This window comes from Protomyctophum parallelum (assembly GCF_964188405.1).
Source record: "Protomyctophum parallelum genome assembly, chromosome: 18".
Lineage (NCBI taxonomy): Eukaryota > Metazoa > Chordata > Actinopteri > Myctophiformes > Myctophidae > Protomyctophum > Protomyctophum parallelum.
This window is the reverse complement of record NC_139716.1, coordinates 21,109,470-21,132,884: the sequence shown is the minus strand read 5'-3', so window position 1 is coordinate 21,132,884 and position 23,415 is coordinate 21,109,470. Positions and strand designations below refer to the sequence as shown.

The window sequence follows — 23,415 nt, the reverse complement described above, 5'->3', positions numbered from 1 at the left end:
TTGTCACATGTGACTGACTGAGCAATATGTATCTAGGCTATACAGTATGTGTGTGTGTGTGTGTGTGTGTGTGTGTGTGTGTGTGTGTGTGTGTGTGTGTGTAGAGTGTAGTACACACACACACACACACACACACACACACACACACACACACACACACACACACACACACACACACACACACACACACACACACACACACACACACACACACACACACAGACAGACAGACACAATGAGCACAGCATGTCTACACTATGTATACTGTATACGATAGGTCTTCATTTTCAGTATGAATGCAACACAGTCTGTCACTGTGTTCACAGAGAACCATGCACAGTTCAAACCTCAGCTCCACGCTCTAGACTTGACAACGAAAGCCAATTTCATGAAAATATTATGTTAAAATGTATTTCATGAATTATAAAATGGTATGTTTGATGAATTAATATAAAAATGTAAAATGAGCAGCTCAAAGTCCTTTGAGGAAGAAATGTTAGTTTAAGTTGGCAGGCCGACCCCAAAATAAATTCCACTGAATATAGAATGTAGCTTTCAAGTAATCAAGCAATCCTTAATTGCAAGGAGGATGACATCACATCAAAGATAATTCTCCAGCTTTTACACAGTTAAAGACCTATGTTTTATTTAAATCCCCACATTAGTAGCTACTAGCTTTACTAAGTAACCTAACTTGTGTAGGTTACCAGGGCATGCTCTAATGATTTACTGTAGCTATGGCGCACGAGCCGGCGACCTTTGGGGTCGCCACAGCGGCCAAATCCATATACCATTACCAACCTATAAGGCAAAGGTTTCTAAATTTCATTGTGTTTTAGCATGTGACGTGTCAAACGAGGGGGTTTTCATGAATCTATTCGATTAGTTTTGCACGAAAAACACTCCTTGGGCTAAAAACAGCCATAACCGTCATCACAAATGTGATGAGGTCATCACATTTGGGCACATTTGGGGAGGTAGCTACGGCCGAATATATGCCCCTATTGCCCTTGGCTACATCTGTAGTGCTTTTAGACGAAGTAGCGCGAGATCATCATTATCTCTCCCTAAGTTTCTCGACTAGAGCTTAAATTTATCTTGGACCTGAGGCTGAGATTTCTGAAAAACATCCAAAAACCAAAATGACACAGAGACGTTCCTGGCTTGAAAGGTATATAGTATAACGTAGGTATGTTTTCCAGGTTTGAAAAATCCCCAACACTGTGTATAGCAAAGCAATATCATTTAATGGAATATCTTTCATAGCTTTATCCCCAGACATACCACATGCAGAGGTTTAATTTAGAACGATGTTATGACACAGTGGAATGACATATAGGAAACTCTTAATCATTTGTACCAACAGATTCTGAATCCAGGAACTGTTGCAAGGAACTGTTGCAAGGAACTGTTGCAAGGAGTTGCGACTGCATGGCGTGGTTTGGGCTTTATTGTTATTTCTCACTAATTCACTCTTTTCTCCATAAGAAAAAGTCCTTCTGCACACCTACAATGGACAGGTTCGTCGGATAACTGGAACTGAGAAGTAGAGAAAAAAGAATCCCGCACACTGTCTTAGATTTATTGAGCAACGTTTCGGTCGTCAGACCTTCAGCATGCCTGATGAAGGTCTGACGACCCGCATCATCCAGGCCCCAGCACCACATGCACGTGTGTGTGTGTGTGTGTGTGTGTGTGTGTGTGTGTGTGTGTGCGCATGCAGATGGATCCCCCAAAGCGTGTTAGTTTAAGTTGGCAAAGTTTGGATTGCTAATTGTGTGGCTGCATGACCTGACCCCAAAAGAAAGGGCAGTGTGTGTGTGTGTGTGTGTGTGTGTGTGTGTGTGTGTGTGTGTGTGTGTGTGTGTGTGTGTGTGTGTGTGTGTGTGTGTGTGTGTGTGTGTGTGTGTGTGTGTGTGTGTGTGTGTGTGTGTGCGTGCGTGCGTGCGTGCGTGCGTGCGTGCGTTGCAATGTCCCACTGGCCCTTTAAGCCTGTGATTGAAGGGACAGTGTGTATGTGTGCATGAGTCAGCCCATCCACTAGCTATAGCCCGTCTGTGTGTGTGTTTGTGTGTGAGTGTGTGCGTGTGTGTCTGAGAGGGCGAGAGGCGAGACAGCTGAGAGCAGCAACATTACCAGACTCCTCTCACACACTATATTCCTCGCCACTTTCTCTCTCTTTATATTCACTTTCTCTCTCTCTCTCTCTCTCTCTCTCTCTCTCTCTCTCCCTCATTCTATTCTCTATGGATACCTCACCGCATCCCTCGCTCTAAGGATTTATATACCCATATATGGACCTATTGTTGCTTTGCTGGAGTTGACGGAGCTCTTTGAGTCTCTGGGACCTGGGTGTGTGTGTGTGTTCCATTCATGCGTGCATGAGCCTGCATGTGAGCCATGCTGCGTGTGTTTATCCTGTGCGCGGAGCATCTTACAACCCCCGACGATGACGTCAGCGATGCCTACTGCACCGTCACCTATGATGGTAAGGAGGGAGGAGGATGTGTTTGTGTCCAGGTCTGAGCTAATAAGCCTCTGTGTGGAGTGTGGACAACTGTTTTTATGAATTCAACAAAAGGTCTTCAAAGACAACATCACAATGTATGCTTCATTAAAATGATATGCATGTTATGTGGTTAGGAATGATGGTATCACATGGCATTGTGACACAGAAACAATATTATTTAGACAGCAAAAACAAGCTATACTTATGCTGTCTGGCTCTCTGTCACTCTCTCTCTCTCTCTCTCTCTCTGCTCCTTTAAAACAGCTGAGGTTATTATTGGAAGGTCTGCGCTAGTCATCTTTCATTGCTATACCAGTTTGTTCGGGGTGGGGCAGAGAGAGAGAGAGAGAGAGAGAGAGAGAGAGAGAGTACTAATAGGAGACAGGATGAGAAATATAGGAGATGAGCAGAGACACACATTAGATAAGTGATGCAGGGACGGAGGAGAGGCTGTGTGAGGTAGACCAGTGGTTCCCAAACCGGGGGTCTCTCTCTCTCTCTGTGTGTGTGTGTGTGTGTGGGTGTGTGTGTGTGGGTGTGTGTGTGTGTGGGGGGTACACTGTACCCTGGCCCTGGCCTGTGTGTGTGTCCAGTAAAGCATGGCTGTGTTTATAGTTACCACTACCGCTCTGTCAGCAAAGTTTATCCCCTGGGCCTCTGTGTCTCTCTCTATCGGTGATCTATCTCTCCCTCCCTATAGCTCCCTCGGACCCTCCCTCCCTCCCTCTCTCTCTCTCTCTCTCTCTCTCTCTCTCTCTCTCTAGTCTGTGGGCCCTATATTGCGCCCCGGCCTATTCAGTAAACTTATTTTGGAAAACATTTTAAATTAGTTCAACTAGCCAATCTACATTGACACGAAGTAAGCTTGTAGATCGGCTATTTGAAGTACCGGTATAGGCTATTTAGGTCGGCAGAGGAAGTGTAGCGCCCAGGTTTGGGCTGCAGGACGCTAACCCCTCCTACACAATAGATAACATCATCAAAAAGAAAAAAAAAAGGAACTGAGTTTTTTCTTTATTTTATTTTTTCTCATTTAAAAAGAAAATGTCTGTAATTCATTGATTTACAACAACTTGTTGAACAGTTGTGAGAGTTTGAGAGCAAGAGTGTCTGTCCTGTTGTCTTTGTTTTGTTTGTCTGTTCACATTTGTCACTGTTTAACGTTTATCACATTTATATACCTTTTTATTATGTATTGTATTTGGAACATTTACACTACCTGTCACTATTATCATTTTGTATAATTAACTTCGGAATATCATTGACAGATAATGATTAATTAAAGGTATATTCAGTGATTTCACTTAATTCAAATATCACTTATTTTTTTGTTTTGTTGTGATAATCCTCTCTACTATAGAGTGTGCTGACCATATAAGGAGTTCCTCCCTGTCCTCAGTTAACCCCTGGGGGTCAAAAAACCTTAGGTTTCGTTTTTGGCTCTCTATCCTGATTGGATGAAAGGCTTAGGTCCCAGCCAAAAACGAAACCTAAGGTTTTTTGAGTGAAATCACTGAATATACCTTTAATTAATCATTATCTGTCAATGATATTCCGAAGTTAATTATACAAAATGCCTAATAAAAACAGAATAAAAAAAAAGCTTAGGTTGCAAAATTGTGGGATAAAAAAAATTAGTAGGAAGGTTTTTCAAAATAGTAAAACATGGCAAATTATTTTAGGGATAAGGGTTAAGGGGTGGTGCAAGATATATAGCCCTATATCCCCGTATCTCTGTCCCTCATGAGCATGGAATCCTATTCGCGTTTGAGTAAATTGTCATGCCCCCCCTGCGTTTTCTTCAGAGAAGTTGAGGGGAGACAACGCAAGCATATTTGGGTGTGAAATTGTCACGTGTGTGCTCGTTTCGTGCACACGCCCACGACTGCCTATAGACCTGGATTGTGTTGGGCATTTTATTTACGTTTGCGTTGTCACGTACCTCATGAGCAGACATGTAGCAGACCTGTCGTTGATCCAGGTGACGTCTGCGTCACTCGCTGCCCATGCATCTGAAAGGACCTTTAGACCGTGACGGAGGGGCGCCATCTCAAGCGAACTTGAGCCACGAGAGACACCACCGAGCGCGCTAAAGCGAGTTGCCGTGTGGAAAGTTGCGAAGTTCGCTTAGCCGACTCAGCCACGTTTGTGTTGCGACCCGATATGGACAGAATAGTGAATCATGTTCTGGCGAGAGCGTTTACCGCGAACTGCCACTCAAAGTGGCTACTGGCCAATCACAGCCACAGTCACACCAATCAATGTAATATATTTTCTAGAATGCATGAAGACTGAAAGCTTCAATTATTTTTGTTTTGTTTTTAACTATATAATGACAGAATTACATTGTATTAGGTTTTAATTTGATTGTATGAGTTTTTGGACACCAGGAAGAGTAGTCTTCACTGTAGTGATGACTAATGGGGATCCATAATAAACAATAAACAGCGCGTCCTTGCACAAGTGCACTGGCCAATCACAGCGTAATTATCTCATAATTCATAATAAGTATTGAGTGAAATGGTATAAAACATACCGGTAAATGTTTGAAGAAGTTGCCAACTGCATCGTTTAATTCATTATATGTAGGCCTATCAGTAGGCCTATTGCCTTTAGAGGATTGCTTTGAGAGAACATTTTGTACCTTATTAGTGTTGATTAAAAATAGGTGGAGCCTATCACTTAGGCCTATCAGGTGTAGCTTATTGATGATTAGACAGCTGCTTTGTTCACGTTCAGTGACAGAGAGCAGGCAGTCGGTCAGTTTGGAGTTTAGAAGCACATCATTTTCTTAATACCATGCATCTTTACCTAAACCGGAACTTTCTTTTTGTGTTTTTGAGAAGTAAACCGTCGGTCCGTCAGGAACATTTTTTTTAACCACCGTGAGTCCGTGACCCGTCAGGGACAAATTATTTTAGTATAAGAAAACAATGTTTTGGCTTTGAGTTTGAGGAATACTACAGTGAGTGAACGAGTAAGACACACATGCTTCCAGTGGACAATTTCTACATGCAGTCATGTCCTTAAACACGAAGATGATTCCATGCGTGCCTCTCCCTCACGTATGTAAAGTAGGCTACAACATGAAGGTGTGAAGACGAATTAATTAAGTCTTTAAGAAGACACGCACACACACACACACACACACACACACACACACACACACACACACACACACACACACTATCTCTGTTTTTTTCTTTACAAATGGAATGCTTGCTGAACCTAACTTCACCATGTGAATTAGCTGTGACACTGACATCATCTGAACTCATGACCTGGCTTTTTATTTATTGCCTTACAAAAGGATGCCTGTTTACAGTATTGAAGCATACCGTTTGTGTGACATAACAAATATGCATGCATGGTGAGCCGAAGCGGGCTCACGTGCACAATCCTTTCTACACAACACTTTAATTTAAAAAGTGCTTCCAAATATGCATTGATCGTGTCGTCTGTGTGTGTGTGTGTGTGTGTGTGTGTGTGTGTGAGACTGTGTGTGTGTGTGTGTGTGTGTGCGTGCGTGCTTATGAAATGCTGTGTTAATATAACAAATTATGTCATTTGTCCATGTGTGGTCAAGTCAAGCCCATTGGAATGTTATTGGTAGGCCTATGTCCTAACAAAAAAATAATGTATAATTAAATATTTTTTGTTGGTGCAAGAAGCACCAACATCGTTTCAGTAACACTTCCCCCCCCTCCATCAATTGCAGCTTTTTTTTTCTACAGTGCAAACATGTACTGTAGCAGCATATCATACTATAAACGAGCGAATGTCTGTCTGTCTGTCTGTCTGTCTGTCTGTCTGTCTGTCTGTCTGTCTGTCTGTCTGTCTGTCTGTCTGTCTGTCAGAAACAAACACTTATCTCCTCATTGCCTGCACCAATCGCTCCCACTTTTCACACAGGCATTGACCATAATAATATGGAGGTCTTAACGAAGCCATTTTTCCAATAAGATTAATAATGAATTTATTAGTGAATAGAAACCCGTTTATTTGTCCGTGGTCTATCTCCGACCGAGCCACACTATTAGCACACATCTCTCCATGCCAAAATAAATCTGCACGCTCCCACAATCCAGCTAGGCTACTTTTTACCGACGCAACTGTCGTATTTACTGTACAGATATTGTTTTTACATCACCCATTTATATGAAATTATAATCCAACCCAGGGCGCAGTACCCCCCGCGGCCACCAGGGGGGTACTGAACAACTCATCTCCCCATAAATGCAATTACTACACTACTAACATGACAATGACTGTTTGAGACTTTCAGTTCTATGTATGACTATGATGTACTGTTTTTCCATTTCCAGTGAACAAGTCTATATTAAAGCAATTCTTCCTCAAAATACATATATCAATAATATGATATATTACATCAGAGCCGAAGAGTTTGATCAATCCTCATGGGGGCCCGTCCCCCCCCCCCCCCGCAGCCCCGCCTCCCCGCACCCCCCCCCCCCCCTCCCGCCGCAGCGCGGAAAAAAATAAGTTGTTTTCGCTGGTACTTTTAAAGCAGCTTCTATAGGCCAATGTCCAAGCCAAGGTGAGGACTTTCAGGAATATATTATTTTTTATTATGAGAGAGAGAGAGAGAGGGAGAGAGAGAGGGATTTATTTATTTATTTATTTATTTCCCAAATGGTCTAAAAATGAGTTATTTAGCATACTTTTACCATTGAATTAGCCTATACACAGACAGCGACTGATCAGCCTATTTTGGACGATATGGGTCTTTTCTCGAGTCAGTGTGTAGTCTCACTAGTCTGTGGTTAGGTCTCTTTGGTGAATTCTTGATCAGTGTTGGGCGCGTTCGGAAATAGCGCACTGAGCCCACTGTGCAATGCAAACTAATAGGCGAGTGTGCTCCGGTGTGGTATTTCCGAACGCGCCCTTTATGTCACGCCTCAAGAACAACTACAAAAGAAACAGATTAGCACTTTTTAACACCTCTTGGACGGCCGGTGTCTCTCAAGACAGACTGTTGCCTGAGGAACAACAGGGGAGGCGCTGTTTTCCCGAATATTTGACGATGGGATTCTCAGATTGCCGGCGGAGAGGTCCAAAATGTTCGGAATTCCCAGAAAATATGTAATGTAAATGTAAAATGTCCACGAAAATCTTCATGGGGGCCGAAAGGGGCCCTAGGATTCTTCATGGGGGCCATGGCCCCGTGGCCCCCACATACTCTACGTCGCTGTATTACATCACATTACCCACACTGTACATTTGGGAATACCTGTGCGACAGCCCATACTTTCTGTGCTGCATGTCAAACTGGGGTCTTTCATACTTTTCAAATGGGGGTCTGTGGGCTAATAAGTGTACATTTTACAGTCCTTGCCATGAAAACATTTCCCTACCATGCATTTATACAAATATTTTCATGTTATAGTGCTGTTTCTATTCACACAAAAAAGACACAAATATATTATACAAGTTAAAATGAAGAGCAATTAAATATATTTATGGGGGGCAATAGTCCATACAACGGGTAAGGACTATGTATATTAATACAATAAACAAGCAAAAGGGCATTGCCTGACCATGGATCACACCAAAGGACCTGCAACATGACTGAGGAACACGTTCCACTTCAAATCATATTTATCCAACTGATTATTCATCTTAAAGGATAACCTCTCCAAAGCAGCCACAATACCAATTGTATCAATGGTATACTTATGATTGTACTGCAGCATTTAACACATTACCCACACTGAACATCATTTGCTGTTCATATATTCAGAACGGGTAAGGACTAGTATATATAATTTTCAATATCTATCTATCGATCTATCTATGAATGCACCAAGTGTGTGTGTGTAATTGTCCAGAACCGCGCCAAAAAGGCCTCTGCCCGGGCTCTGGACCGGGCCCATGCCCAGCGTCCATATATGGAGCTGGCCTGTTCTGACCTCACAGCACTCCATATTTGGACCTGACACAAGACAGAACTCCACAAGCTGGCTGCATATACTCCCTATTTGGGCATGCCTTACAAAGAACTCCATATATGGGCATAAAAGGGAGACAGACAAAATATCTGGGTGGGGCATTCATTTACAACTTGCATCGTACGAAGTAGGTCAGTGCCCAATGGGCTGTAGAGGCCCTACGGGCACCGTTCTAGTTTTATCAAAACCGGATTTTCAATGAAAGTGGTTGTTTCACCATGTTTGGTTTGGTATATTTCATGAGAAATATAATAATCGGTCGTTTCTTTCCGATTATTTGTTTTTAGCACCGATACCGATATCAATTAAAATCATGAATATCGAAGCTATCGAAGTCTATCACTACTAATTATCTAATGTATCAATGCATATTTGGCTTATTAGCCAGGGATCATTTTAAAGAGCTGGAGAGATGGGGAGACAGATACTGTAAACACTAGCAATGAATCATTATCAGAATATAGGGTATGCACATGCATTAAGTGAATGGAAAATCGAGTGACAAAGTGTGTTTAACGTTGTTTAATAGGACTTTTCTGTTCGGATGTATGGGCTGTCAAGGCCAGAAAGTCGTTTTTTTGCCACTCAGTAGGCATTTCCGCATTACTTCCGGGTATGATGATGATGCCACACACATACCCTCTAGTTTGTAAGAGTCCTAGTCTATGAATTCTATCTCATGGTCTTTGTAGTTTGTATAAGTCCTATACAGTGGTATTTGGTGTTTTTTATGAGTCCTGTAATGTTGTGCTGTGGCCCTACGAGAGAATGCTGTGTCATGTCTCATTGCTCTCTGGAAAACGGCTGAGTCATCCCTTTCCATTCAATGTCCTCTGTTACTATGGCAACATTAACATCCCCGAAGTCAGACCAACCATCAGAAAAATGCATCTCAGTGAAGACAGAGATCGATTGTTTGTTTTATTTGTTTGTGTTTGTTTGGGGGTGGTCTTCTTGTTCCCAATGTGGCTGCACACTGGGATTGTCTGAGATTAAATGGAGAGAGAGAGAGAGAGAGAGAGAGAGAGCAAGTGTGACATTATAGTTTACCTCTGTGACTCAGATGGGGGAATACGGTCCACTATTGTTTCTATAAGAAGTTAGAACCTAATACACGCACTCAAAATCTCTCTCTCTCTCTCTCTCTCGTTTAAAAGATACCGCTCTGACATTAACCATTGCTAGACACAGTGTTTGTTTTGTTAAATAGAGTGGTCTGCCCATCTCTCAAGCTCTTTAGAAAATACAATTTAATTAGGAGAGAGCTAGTGCCCATTCATCAGCTTCCATGAGTGTCAGTGGCTCAGGGGTAGAGTGACCGGATGGAAACCGCAAGGTTCTAAACCGCAAGGTTCTAAGTTCAAACCCAGGCTCCCCCAGAGTTAGTGTTGAAGTGTCCTTGAGCAAGACTCTGAACCCCTAATTGCTCCCGATGTGCAGGTTGGTGCCTTGCATGGTTTCCTCTGGCATCGGTGTGTGAATGTAATGCACAATCTCTGTAAAGCGCCTTGGATAAAGGCACTATATAAATGCACCATTTACCATTTTACATTCTAAAAAGTTTCCATTTTGTTCTAGTTCTATTTTTGTCTGTTCATTTATTTGTGTCATCGCTTCCCATTTCACTTGTTCACGCTGTATCCCGTATGAGTTATCGTTCCTGATTGGATGAAATTGGTATCCCAACTTCAAAATGTATTTTCTGTTTACTAAAAATCTGGAGAGACGGGGAGTCCCCTGTTACTGAACAAACGCTCTTCTATGGCAATGAATACTACCAGAATATAGAGATACTTAACACTCTCACTAACACATCACCTACATCCCCTTTAGCCACACTGGCAGAACAGAGCTAGGAAGACAGGGAGGAGGGGAGGGTACATGGAGAAAGAGAGAGAGAGAGAGAGAGATAGAGAGAGAGAGGGGGGGGGGGGGGGGGATGAAGACCAGGAAATGTTGAAATTTCCTCTGGATGTGAGGGGTGTGACAATGGACTGTGTGTGTGCGTGTGCGTGTGTGTGTGTGTGTGTGTGCGCACGTGCGTGCCCGTGTGCGTGCGTGTGTGTGTGATGGTGTGTGACGGTGTGCGTGCGTGAGTACGTGCGTGCGTGTGTGTTCCTGTGGCATGCTCCCTTGTCCCACTCCCCCCAACCCTGTAGAGTGGGAAGTGCGGAAGGAGGCAGCCGGTCAGTAAAAGACACTGTCTGGGGACCAAAGATTTTTATTTAGCGGTGTTGAGGACTTTACATTTGGGACAGAGCATGAGAGACAGTCATGGAAAAAGTCGAGATTTCACGTTTCGGATTGGAAGACGTCTATTCAGATTGTCTTGGACCTGAAACCATGACTCAGGATGTCTAGGATGCAGACCACACTGCAAAAGTTTTTGCCAACCGAGGACTGTCTATTTGTTTTAATTTCACAGACTTAACAACAGACAGTCGGGAAGTATAAGTCTCACTTTTCTTCCCTTTGTCCAATGGATATCTAATTTGTGGAACAAACCTCTTCCCACTCAACTGGAACGTTCATCACCACACACAGCCATCTAACTGTTTCACAGTTTATTTGGAGGTGTCGGTGTTCTCGCACCACTTGTGGCGATCTCTGACCACCTGAGGTGATTGTCTGTGCATTTGAGGACCTTCTTTGAAACATTACATCTGCACCTAAATACTAGGCATCCTCCCGCCCGGGGAGGTGGGAGCCTGAGGGAGATCTTTCAGTCGTAGGACCACCGGTTGATTGATTGATTGATTGATTGATTGATAGCAGCCATGCTGCGCTGTGTTCTCCAGCGAGCCAACAGCCTGAGCCACTCCAACCCCCAGGCCGGTGTCACCTTCAGAGGTAAGGGGCGTGCAAAGGTGGCAAACGTTAACCTCCAGTTAACCCATTCTGACCTGAGATCAGATTCTAAAAATGTCTTCTACATCCTGACAGTTTTCTGAAAAAGCCATGTTTCTATGTCAGTCATTCTTCGATTTTTCAAAAATAGCAGACCTACAAGCTCGTAGCGCGCCACTCGGTGGCTGCGCTATGAGCTTGTAGATCTGCTATTTTTCAATAGCTAAAGCATGACATGATGCCAACACCAAAAGGGGTTCCCGCCCAAAATGGGTTTTAAACCATGTAGTGTGATCATTTGAAAGGTAGTTGGTCTCAGTGGTCAAAACATGGAAACATGCATGGTGAAGGTTGTCTTTGAGGAAACAAAGGGAATGGAAAAGGAATCATTTAATTTTGTCATTTTAGTTGCTGTGGCTGTAATGGTGATGAATGAATGAATGAATGAATGAACAAACAATTAACTAATTCATTCATTCATTCATTGTATAGTGAATGTCAGAGTTGGCCAACCAACCACCTCCTTATCTACCAGGTGCATGATCAGATCGAGGTGACTTGCTTATCAAAGACAACAAATCAACCGTGAGTGTTTGATACGCATACACAACGTTTCTTCCCCAGAATAATTTGTCAGAATTCGTCTTAATTCATATTAATTGTAATTGTAGCCTACAATTGTAATTGTAATTCATATTACATTATTTACTCATGCTTTCCTTTATTAGGTTTTATGATGATATGCGTATTCTATACTAGAGATGTATGAGACATAGTAAGAGGCACAGCCTTGGACGACTGTGATTATATATAAAAATGGCTGCCTGACCCTTGCTGTTGTTTGTAGCAATTAGGGTTAAGTTGGGTGTTTAATTCCATGTGTTGGAATAATCCACTTGTCCTCCAGTTTTTAGCATGCCAAGTTGTCATTCATTATTAGACAACTTTCATTGTTGAAAGGTCGTCATGAACGGGACTCGAACACGCAACGCGCTGTCACACCGGAGCCTATATGTGGCATGATGCGCCTGGACCGCTAGGCCAGCGGGTGCCCTGACATTGCAAACGTTGCATACACGAGACGGCTGCTGTTTTAGCCGCCATGTGTGTGTTTGTCCTGTACATTATAGCTGTTATGTGTAGCTCCGTAATGAGGTGAACGCTGCCCTTACATCCTGGCTTTGTCCTAGCTAGCACACATCCTGGTGCCATCACACACACACACACACACACACACACACACACACACACACACACACACACACACACACACACACACACACACACACACACACACACACACACACACACACACACACACACACACACACACACACACATGCGTGCACACAAACAAGCCGAGACAATGCATTTATGTGAGTTCATATTCTATGATGGCAAACATGTGACCTGCATGTATGAGTTATATTGTTCCTTTGTGTGTGTGTGTGTGTGTGTGTGTGTGTGTGTGTGTGTGTGTGCTACCATAGTTGTTGCATACAGACAACGAATGATTGACAAACATCAGCCACAGCATATAATTCAGACACGCAATACATTTGTTCATGTTTTCTGATTGTTAGGTGAGCATGTTTGCATGAAAAGAACATGATAAACATCTGTGAAACCGCTGAAAACAACAATTATTAACATCGCGGTAATTGACCAAACCATGGAGAGCTCCGTAGATTAGGAGTTATTCAGCTTTTAGTCTGCCTGTTTAATGGGAGGTGGACGGCAGCGCGCATGCGCAATCCGGTCTAGGATTGCTAAAGAAGGAAAGGCCGAGCCAAAATAATAATGAAAAAATAGAAATCAGCGATCCGGTTTGATATCAATAATAAAGCTAATCTGACGGAGCATTCCGACAGGAGCGGAAGGTTATTACATTCCTTATGGCGGAGCATTCCGCCAAAAGTAGGGATTGTGTTAACGATGGAGTGCCACGATTTTTTTCCACCCTAAAACAAGTTCATCAGGTATTATTATAATATAAGGTGGAAGAACTTTTTCCAAAGAGTGTACAGTATTTGTTAAAGTCATGCTTTTATGTGGACACACCCACCAGTTCATTAAGTATGCCTGGTTTGCCTGGTGGGTGGTGATGGGTGGTGATCCACCTGAACTGAAGCCGCACCCACAGCTGTAGTTGTATGATAAAGGGGAGGGGTTAAGGGAGGGGCTGATAATGTGATGTCACTATATTACTGTTTTATTTCATTGGCCCGTTTGACTGTCAAGGGTTCAGCCTCCAGGAAGAAACTCTACATACAAAGTGAATACACCATTGCACATGAAAACGACTCCAGGGTGTCTAATGAAGTACTGTCACCTCATAGACACATGGCAAACTGGAAAAATACAAACATTGTGGCACTCCATCTTTAAAACAAATGTTTAAGAAGGAGTGGGATATTAAACTTGACATGGTAGCACTGCAGCAGTGCAGGTGCTGACTCCTGAATGAGTTAACATTAGGGGGATCTGCTCTCGAGTGTTTCGAAGGAATTCGCAAAGTGTATACTGTGTGTGTGTGTGTGCGTGCGTGCGTGAGTGTGTGTAGGACAGTGGAATGGAAACAGATTGAATGTCTTACTAAGAACCCATTTCCTTCTCTCTTTTTCTCTCCCTCCCTATGTGTGTGTGTGTGTGTGTGTGTGTGTGTGTGTGTGTGTGTGTGTGTGTGTGTGTGTGTGTGTGTGTGTGTGTGTGTGTGTGTGTGTGTGTGTGTGTGTGTGTGTGTGTGTGTGTGTGTGTGTGTGTACGCACATGCGCGCGAGATGGTCAGTAGACATGGAGGATATCATGTCCATTTATAGACATCAGAGAACATAATGACAGAAACTAACACCAGAGAGACAGAGAGAGAGAGAGAGAGAGATATCGAGAGAGAGAGATCGAGAGAGAGAGAGCGAGAGAGAGAGAGCGAGAGAGAGAGAGCGAGAGAGAGAGGGTGTTTGAGGGAAACTGTGGAGGGCAGCAGAGAAAAAGAGCTGCTGCAGGATAATGGTTGTACTGTCTGAAGGGAGAGAACAACAGACACTCAACTCAACTGACAGGTGTAATCAGAAAGTTGGTGAACTTCTTTCTCAGACGAGCTTCATTGTTACAGTTTCAAGAAAGATGGAAAGATTTGGTGAAAGAAACAAAAGAAAGAAAAACTGGTCATATTTATATCAATCAATATGTGCAGTGTGAAATATATAATGTGCATCATATATGGTGCATACATGGTTAAAACAACATAATGGGATGAGGCACTTAAAATAGCAGCAGATGCAGCATGGTGCATGGAAAATATCAATAAAACAAGGCAGTTAAAAGGCAACAAATATAATAACTGTGGCAGAGTATTCAGTCATATTCATAGAGATCTGTTTTGATTGATCTCTCTCTCTCCCTCTGCCCCCTTTCCCTTTCCCTCTTCTTCTTTTTCTTCTTCTTCTTCCCTCTCTCTTATGGAAATAACCGAATTTCACCCACTGTTTTACACCTGTAAACCTGTGATGTGGGCTTTGCCCAGCAGCAACAGGAGGGCTCTACCAGCTCAGTGGCCTAATTGTGGTTAGAGTGTCCGCCCTGAGACTGGGAGGTCGGGGTTCAATCCCCGGCCGGGTCATACCAAAGACTCTAAAATGGGACCCAATGCCTCCCTGCTTGACACTCAGCATCAAAGGTTGGATTGGGAGTAGGTCCCTGTGTCATGTCCAGAGGGTGTACTTGTACATCAAGCTGCCTCACGCTACAGAAACAGGAGATAGGCTCCTGCCCTATATGGGCCTCATGGCTCGGCAAGGCTACTTACTTACTTAACAGGAGGGCTCAGCTCTATAGTTCAATAGACTGGGTGGAAGCTGCTCAGATAGCTGGTGGCAGACAGTATGGCTTTGGATGGATGCGTCAGTACTGCCTGCCTTGTTGTCCTTGCACCACCATCCTCTGGTGCCTTCCTGTCGAGGACGGTGATGCAGTTCCCGTATACCAGGCGCTGAAGCAGGCCGCCAGGATGCCCTCGATGGTGTTTTTGTTGTAAAGCAGGTCTCGAGAGTGAGTCAGTGTCATTCTTCTAGGTCAAGTTTCACAAGTTTACCCTACATATCTCAGCTAAGAAATTGCCAAGAACATGTGGAGAGCTTGTGGATCTGCTATCGGTAACCTGCAGACAGTGGCCTTGTGGTTAGAGTGTCCGCCCTGAAACTGGGAGGTCGGGGGTTCGATCCCTGGCCCGGGTCCTACCAAAGACTGTATGGGACCCAATGCCTCCCTGCTTGGCACTCCGCATCAATGGGTTGGATTGGGGGTCAAATCAACTAATGATTCCTGAGCGCGGCGCACGCTGCGGCTCACCGATCCAAGAGATGGGTCAAATGCAGAGAACAAATTTCACTGCGGTAACGTGTGTGACTAATCGCGCAACTTTGACTTTGATTTCCAACCCCAGAATAGGGATGCTATAGGGTTCATTTGGTTGCATGTTGTTTCTCCCTGGTCTTAAAAAACCATATACCTGCATCAATACATGTCATTGTGTATTCACAGCTTCAGCCATATCATACATACGTGCATGCTGCTGCAACAGTTTCACATTTTGGCCTCCTGGTTTAGGCCACTTTACGTTTAGGCTGCTTCACATTTTGGCCTATATAACTTTATAGGTTTATAGGTTATAGTTCACTTTTCTGCAGGGACTCGATGGATTTACAAGTCAGTATGTGTGTGTGGATAACATCGCTTTGACAAATCGTAGAACTATATTATTTCAATATCTCAAGTGATCATATCCACATCATAATGAAAAATTAGAAAATGTTCTTGTGTTTAAATATCACCTGAAATCAGCCATAATCTTCCCCAAAATATCTAGCCTGAAAGTTGAAACCTTGCCCAAACATGGCGTCATTATGTCATGCGTAGCCCAGACAACTATTCCACAATCTCCGAATGCTATATAGAGACTGGAAATCCCGAAATCCGAGTAAGGAAGCTGCCATTTCCGTTTACGAAAATATATTTTATAATATCTCTCACTCCCTATGTATGTGTGTGTGTGTGTGTGTGTGTGTGTGTGTGTGTACGTGCGTGTGTACGCACATGTGTGCAAGATGGTCAGTAGACATTGGATATCATGTCCATTTATAGACATCAGAGCTTATTTTTTACATTTCCATTTATGCTAATAAGAAAGCTATATATGCTTAGATTCTATTTATATTGGGATACATTTGCGCGACTGTAAAGACGAAACGGGAGTGACGAGGAGGCTTGCACTTCCGCTTTATTTTTTCACTCATGACAGCTCTTCTGTTGCTCCAGACTGTATGATGGAAGCATTTGAAAATTGCGAGAGACAACAATCTGGCAATGTGAGAGTATTATGTCATCGATACGTCATAGAAGACATAGGGCTGTATTTTGCGTGTCTTAAGTACCAGGTCTTATTACTTAACTTAAGACCTGGAGGCGTGGTCAATGCTCTTTGGCCACTCAAAATAGCCAAATGGCCAAAATGGCCTCCAGGTCTTAAGTTAAGTAATAAGACATGGTACTTAAGACACGCAGAATACAGCCCATATACCGACCACATGAAGCCATGCATGCTGTTGTTGGACCCTGTCTTGTTCACTAATTGTGATTCTATAATATTGTTGTCGGGCAGAATCCATATTATAACTTTTGTGTATTTTTGTAAATTAATTACCTAGGACACACTACAGCGTCACACAAAAGTATCAAAAATAGCAGAAGTATTAGCTCGAAACGTGATGCGAAGCTTGAGCTTGTCGATCTGCTATTTCATTTCTTTGCTGTTTATTAATTTGAACCCTGAAAAGTAACAGTTTTGGACATACAGTATGAGGTTTCCAACCGACAGAGACGAAAATTAGACGATATACAGTATGCACTTGGTAGTGCCACCTGTGTGACACAGAACAGTTGTGGACAGAAGTTATCTCCATGTGGCTGGTGTGTGTGTGTGTGTGTGTGTGTGTGTGTGTGTGTGTGTGTGTGTGTGTGTGTGTGTGGCGCCGTGCACATCGTGTGCGTGCGTGCAGCATGAGTCTGACAGTATATGCTCATATGAGTGTGCCAGTGTTTGTGTGTCCAGGCGAGAGGATTTCCCTCTGCCTGTTGTTTTTGGAGTGTTGTTCTCATATCTTTAAATATATCTGGAAAATATCTGGCACTTCTCCATCAGCACGCACACACACACACACACACACACACACACACACACACACACACACACACACACACACACACACACACACACACACACACACACACACACACACACACACACACACACACACACACACACACACACACACACACACACACACACACACACACACACACACACACACACACACAACACACAGAGAGGTCCAGTCCCTGCATGTCCCTTCCAGCTAAAATCCTACTGAAATCATTCTCTCATTCCCATTCTGAAATGTAACTTTTAATCTGACCATTCTGACCACCATCTTTTGTTAGTGAGACTTCCACAGTGTGTGTTACTAGCCTGGCTAATAAGCCAGACTCAAATCACAAATCCACCGGCAGGCAATTCGACTGATTCGGTCATCTGGCTTATTAGCCAGGCTAGTGTGTTACAACATTAAAACATAATGCGTGCTATACGCACGAGCATGTATGCACACGCACACACTCGTATATGCACAGCTCATTTCATTTCTAACATTAGCTTAACATATTTCACAGCCGTCCTATTCCTGGTGTTGTGACAGAAAGTGTGACCGGTGCCAAGCTGCGCACCATATCTAACTGGGCAGGAAGTAAACACTGTGCCACTTCCTGTCTCTGTGATACCAACATAAGATACAAACCCCTCCCTGGGGCATTTCACAGGGAGGCATTTAAGGCTGGTTCACGCACACGCACACACGCGCACACACACACACGCACACGCATTGTGTGTGTGTGTGTGTGTGTGTGTGTGTGTTCTATCACAGCCCATGATTGTGGTAAAAACAGGAAAGCAAACAACCTTCTCTCTCTGGGTGTGTGCACAGAGAGTAAGAATAGCTAGGTGTGTGAATCGCTGGTGGACAACTAAACCACCAGTCAGTCATCGTAGCAGAAGTCACTATAAGGGCACTCGGAAGGTTGAAACTATTTGAAGCCGATGCAAAATTTCCCATGGCCTGAAAGTTAGGTTGTACTACACAGAACTATATTCTCGGCTGAGCTACTACTATAGTCTGTAGCTTATACTGTTCTTGTACTGTTCTGTGCTGTCTTGTTCTAGGAGGTTGTACGGTTTTATTCTGCACTGTCCTAAATATTATACTTAATTTGTATAGTGTATACTAAGGTTGTTTCAACCGCCCATCGTCTGACAAATATTCGCCGATTAACGATGTATTCGTGTCATAAAAGTAAAGTGAGAACAGCTCACTGCAGGTCGCAAAAAAGCCAGATCTACAAGCTCTCAAGGCGCTGCGTCCTGCCTGTTTTTGCAGCTCCGTTCGCTGAGAGCTTGTAGATCAGTCTGTTTCTGCAGACTGCAGCGCAGCTGCGCAGCCAGGGTAACTTGCCCCCTTGCTACCCCGCAACGGCGGTCCGTCGGAGGCTCGGAGCGGAGCAGCGGAGCCCACAAGCTGCTGCGGCCGGGCTGCTGCTGATCTACAAGCTCTCAAGGCATCGCGTCCTGCCTGTTTTTGCAGTGCCGTTCGCTACGCGTTGAGAGCTTGTAGATCTGTCTATTTTTGCAGCGTTGTCAATAAAAATAACTTAGTACCCAGGGGGCAAACCACCCTTTTTTTAGGAAACCTGCATTTGCCATGACCTCAAAGGTTGTCCACCAGAAATAGTATCTATGACCCCGTAGGATCACAACCTATATGGACAACCCGGTCAATTTTTTGCTGGAAGTCCAATATGGCCGCCGCAATATTGGCCCCTATTAGTTATAATGGGGGGTGAATAGGGCAAAATTTTAAACCAAAACCAAAATCCACAAAACTTCTCAGGTTGATCAATGATATAAATATGAACATATTTTGTATTGAAGGTTTCCATGAAATTCAATATGGCCGCCACAATATGGCCGCCACAATATTAGCACCCAGAAAATAGGTTTGGCTCTAACTTCTGAACCAGATGAGCTAGAAACGCAAAATCAGTGTCTATTTCATGTTTTCTGACCATGAGAGACTCAATGGAATACCTATTTTTATTATTGGGTGTGTCTGGACCCTTATTGTGCATATTTACAAGATGGTGGCTACCCGAAATAGTGCTTTACCATGATTTCTACCATGATTGTTGACTGTTTTGAATATCGTCACCTTATTAAACTAATTGCCTAAGTCATTTTTTGCCAAATTGCTTTTTTGGCCTAAATCACCACCTGGTGATGCTGGCCACCTCTGGTAAAAATCACCCGAGCACTAATGTAAAAGGCCTTCCTGTTACACCCTATTAAAACAATGGCCTATGTCAAGAGGGAGACTTAGGCCATATTATTTTGCCTAAGTCATAATAAAATGTGACTTAGGCCATTTTAACACACCTTTCAAAATGGGAGTGAATGGGACTGAATGGGAGGTACTGTTACTATGGGACTGATAGAATGGGACTGAATGGGACTGAATGGGAGTGAAAGGGAGGTACTGTTACTATGGGACTGATACTATGGGAGTGCATGGGAGGTACTGTTACTATGGGACTGATACTATGGGAGTGAATGGGAGTGAAAGGGAGGTACTGTTACTATGGGTAACAGTACCCGGCCAGGAGACAACCCACAGAGCCTAGTCCCTCCATGTGCCAGAAGTGTACCTCCCAGCCTTGGCAGAGTAGTTCTGGAGTAGTTCCAACAGATTGTGTGCCCCTGGTTTTTCCCTAGTGGGACTGATTGAGGGTAGCTACTGGGACGTAAGTCGGGACTTGATCACTCCCGGCTGGGTCGCCTAAGTGATGGGTATGATGTTGAGAGATCTGAAACACCGTTGACCTCAGGATACATCACTGAGGATACGTCCCAGGTGCATCCATGCGATGTTTTTTAGTTATAGTTCTTCTATTTATATAGTGACTCATAGGAATATACTATGTGACAACCAGGTATAGTCTGGTGACACCGGAGAGACGGGTGACAGCCGGAATGTAGACGGCACCCGGGTGAGCAGTATGGGTTAGTGCCCCAGCCTGTGTCCTCTGTGAGGATGAAGTCCAACAACCCTCGGTGAGGCCTTTGGGAGGGCCATGCAAGCAGCAAGCGGAACCGCAGCACCATGACCCTGCGGAACCATTGCCCAATGCCCACCACTCTTGAATAAACTGTCTGGTGCTGGGACTCTGATGCAACGCACAGGTCCTCGCTCTACTCCTGGTGAGAGCAGGAGTGGACCTGGTGAGACGTAGGAGGGGCCCGGCCAGGAGACAACCCACAGAGCCTAGTCCCTCCATGTGCCAGAAGTGTACCTCCCAGCCCTGGCAGAGTAGTTCTGGAGTAGTTCCAACGGATTGTGTGCCGCTGGTTTTTCCCTAGTGGGACTGATTGAGGGTATAGCTACTGGGACGTAAGTCGGGACTTGATCAACCCCGGCTGGGTCGCCTGAGTGAGGGGTATGATGTTGAGAGACCCGGAACCCCGTTGACCTCAGGATACATCACTGAGGATACGTCCCAGGTGCATCCATGCAACGTTTTTTAGTTATGGGACTGATACTATGGGAGTGCATGGGAGTGAATGGGAGATACTGTATGGGACTGATACTATGGGACTGAATGGGAGTGAAAGGGAGGTACTGTTAATATATGACTGATACTATGGGAGTGAATGGGAGTTACTGCTACTATGGGACTGAATGGGAGTGAAAGGGAGGTACTGTTACTATGGGACTGATACTATGGGAGTGCATGGGAGTGAATGGGAGGTATTGTTACTATGAGACTGATACTATGGGAGGGAATTTAACTGAATGGGAGGTAATGTTACTATGGGACTGACACGATGGGAGTGAATGGGACTGAATGGGAGTGAATGGGGTGTACTGTTATTATGTGACTGAATGGGAGTGAATAAAAGTGAATGGGAGTGAATGGGGGAGTGAATGGGACTGAATCGGAGTGAATGGGAGGTACTGTTACTATGGGACTCTCACTCCCATTCACTCCCATTCAGAGTGAAAGGGAGTGAATGGTAGGTACTGTTACTATGGGACTGTCACTCCCATTCACTCCCATTCAGAGTGAATGGGACTGAATGGGACTGAATGGGAGTGAGGGAGTGAATGGGAGGTACTGTTACTATGGGACTGTCACTCCCATTCAGTCCCATTCAATCCCATAGTATCAGTCCCATAGTAAAGTAATCTCTAAGATACATTGTTTTGGTCTCTGATTTTATCTGAAATCATTCCTACAACTCTACATAGGATCTGAGGGGAAATGACAATATGCAAGGTCAAAATAATATATATGTCCCTTCTGTGTCATAAATCTTAGCCAATGGATTAATATTGCTTGTGTTTGCTAAAACAGTCAACAATCATGGTAGAAATCATGGTAAAGCACTATTTCGGGTAGCCACCATCTTGTAAATATGCACAATAAGGGTCCAGACACACCCAATAATGAAAATGGGTATTCCATTGAGTCTCTCATGGTCAGAAAACATGAAATAGACACCGAGTTTGCGTTTCTAGCCCATCTGGTTCAGAAGTTAGAGCCAAACCTATTTTCTGGGTGCCAATATTGTGGCGGCCATATTGTGGCGGCCATATTGAAATTCATGGGAACTTTCAATACAAAAAATGTTCATATTCATATCATTGATCAACCTGAGAAGTTTCGTGGATTTTGGTTTTGGTTTAAAATGTTGCCCTATTCACCCCCCATTATAAGGGGCCAATATTGCGGCGGCCATATTGGACTTCCAGCAAAAAAATTACCGGGTTGTCCATATAGGTTGTGATCCTACGGGGTCATAGATACTATTTCTGGTGGACAACCTTTGAGGTCATGGCAAATGCAGGTCAACCCCCTTTGCCCCCTGGGTATAGATTACAGACGGATATGAAGTTCAATCAGTGGGTTGCAGCACCAGTAGGGGCTACACGCTAAGCTAACACTAAGCTAACTTATGATCCCCGAGCCTATACACTTACACTAGTAGACAGTTTTTTTATTTCCCCACCCGACTTCACGGGTGAGGCATTGGGATTGTGATGAGACACGAGACAGCAGTGTGCATTCTGTTGTGACTGTATATTATTAAACTGCAATGGTCTGGACTCCGGAGCTTAAACAACATGTAGGCTACATCCTCCCAGCTCCCAGCCTTTACTCTGGCTGGCGGCTGCCGTAAGTGCCGTGCCCCGGTGCCCGATGCTGCTGAGTGCGGGGACTGTGGGAGCATACATTATAACGGGAGGAGGTGATTTCCACCCGGCCGCTGTTACTACTTTGCTGGGCCAAATTGATTCACATGTTGCTCACACTTTACATGTTAATTGGGCTAAATCGTCCCGAGAAATCGCCTAATAAAAATATTCAGCGATTGGATTCGTATATTCGCGATGGACGATGTATTCGTATTGTCACCCAACCCTAGTGTATACTATGTTGTAGAATTGTAGGTTGTGCTCTTCTAGCATGTAGAATATTGTACTGTAGGTTGTGCTGTTCTATAGGTTGGATAATTCTAGATTGCGCTTAATTGTCATCGTCATTGTCAAAGTATAGCCTCGGCTCCCATGCAGGCTCTGTGTGTGTGTGTGTGTGTGTGTGTGTGCTGTGTACAGATGTGTGACTCTGCATACTCATATTTGGACACCTGGACCGTGTGTGTGTGTGTGTGTGTGTGTGTGTGTGTGTGTATAATATACGCTCTTGCCAGCCATTTCCTGAGTTTGACTGACTGACGGACGGACCGACTGGAACTGCGGTCACAGACTTCGTTCAGAGAGTGAATGATAATCCCTTTCCTCGTTCGTTGTCAGTCAGTCAGTCAGTCAGTCAGTCAGTCAGTCAGTCACCACCTTCTCCTCTGTTCCTGCCCTGCAGCTCGTGCAATGAGGAAAGAGGAACGATGAACAGTCTCTCTTCAGCCGCAATAAT

General features: G+C 44.0%; 1 protein-coding gene across 10 annotated transcripts in view; it reads left to right on the top strand.

Annotated features, from left to right (window-relative positions):
- Positions 1–2,092: 2,092 nt before the first annotated feature.
- Positions 2,093–23,415, top strand: part of dysf (dysferlin, limb girdle muscular dystrophy 2B (autosomal recessive)) — a 148,192-nt gene continuing 126,869 nt past the window's right edge. For 9 of the 10 annotated variants that reach the window (XM_083789304.1, XM_083789307.1, XM_083789312.1 and 6 more), the window contains exon 1: positions 2,093–2,488. In XM_083789304.1, coding sequence (XP_083645430.1) covers positions 2,401–2,488 — 88 coding nt within the window. In that variant the 5' untranslated portion in view covers positions 2,093–2,400. Of the gene's footprint in view, positions 2,489–11,223; positions 11,329–23,415 lie in introns of those variants that run through there. The other variant, XM_083789305.1, reaches the window with a different exon arrangement.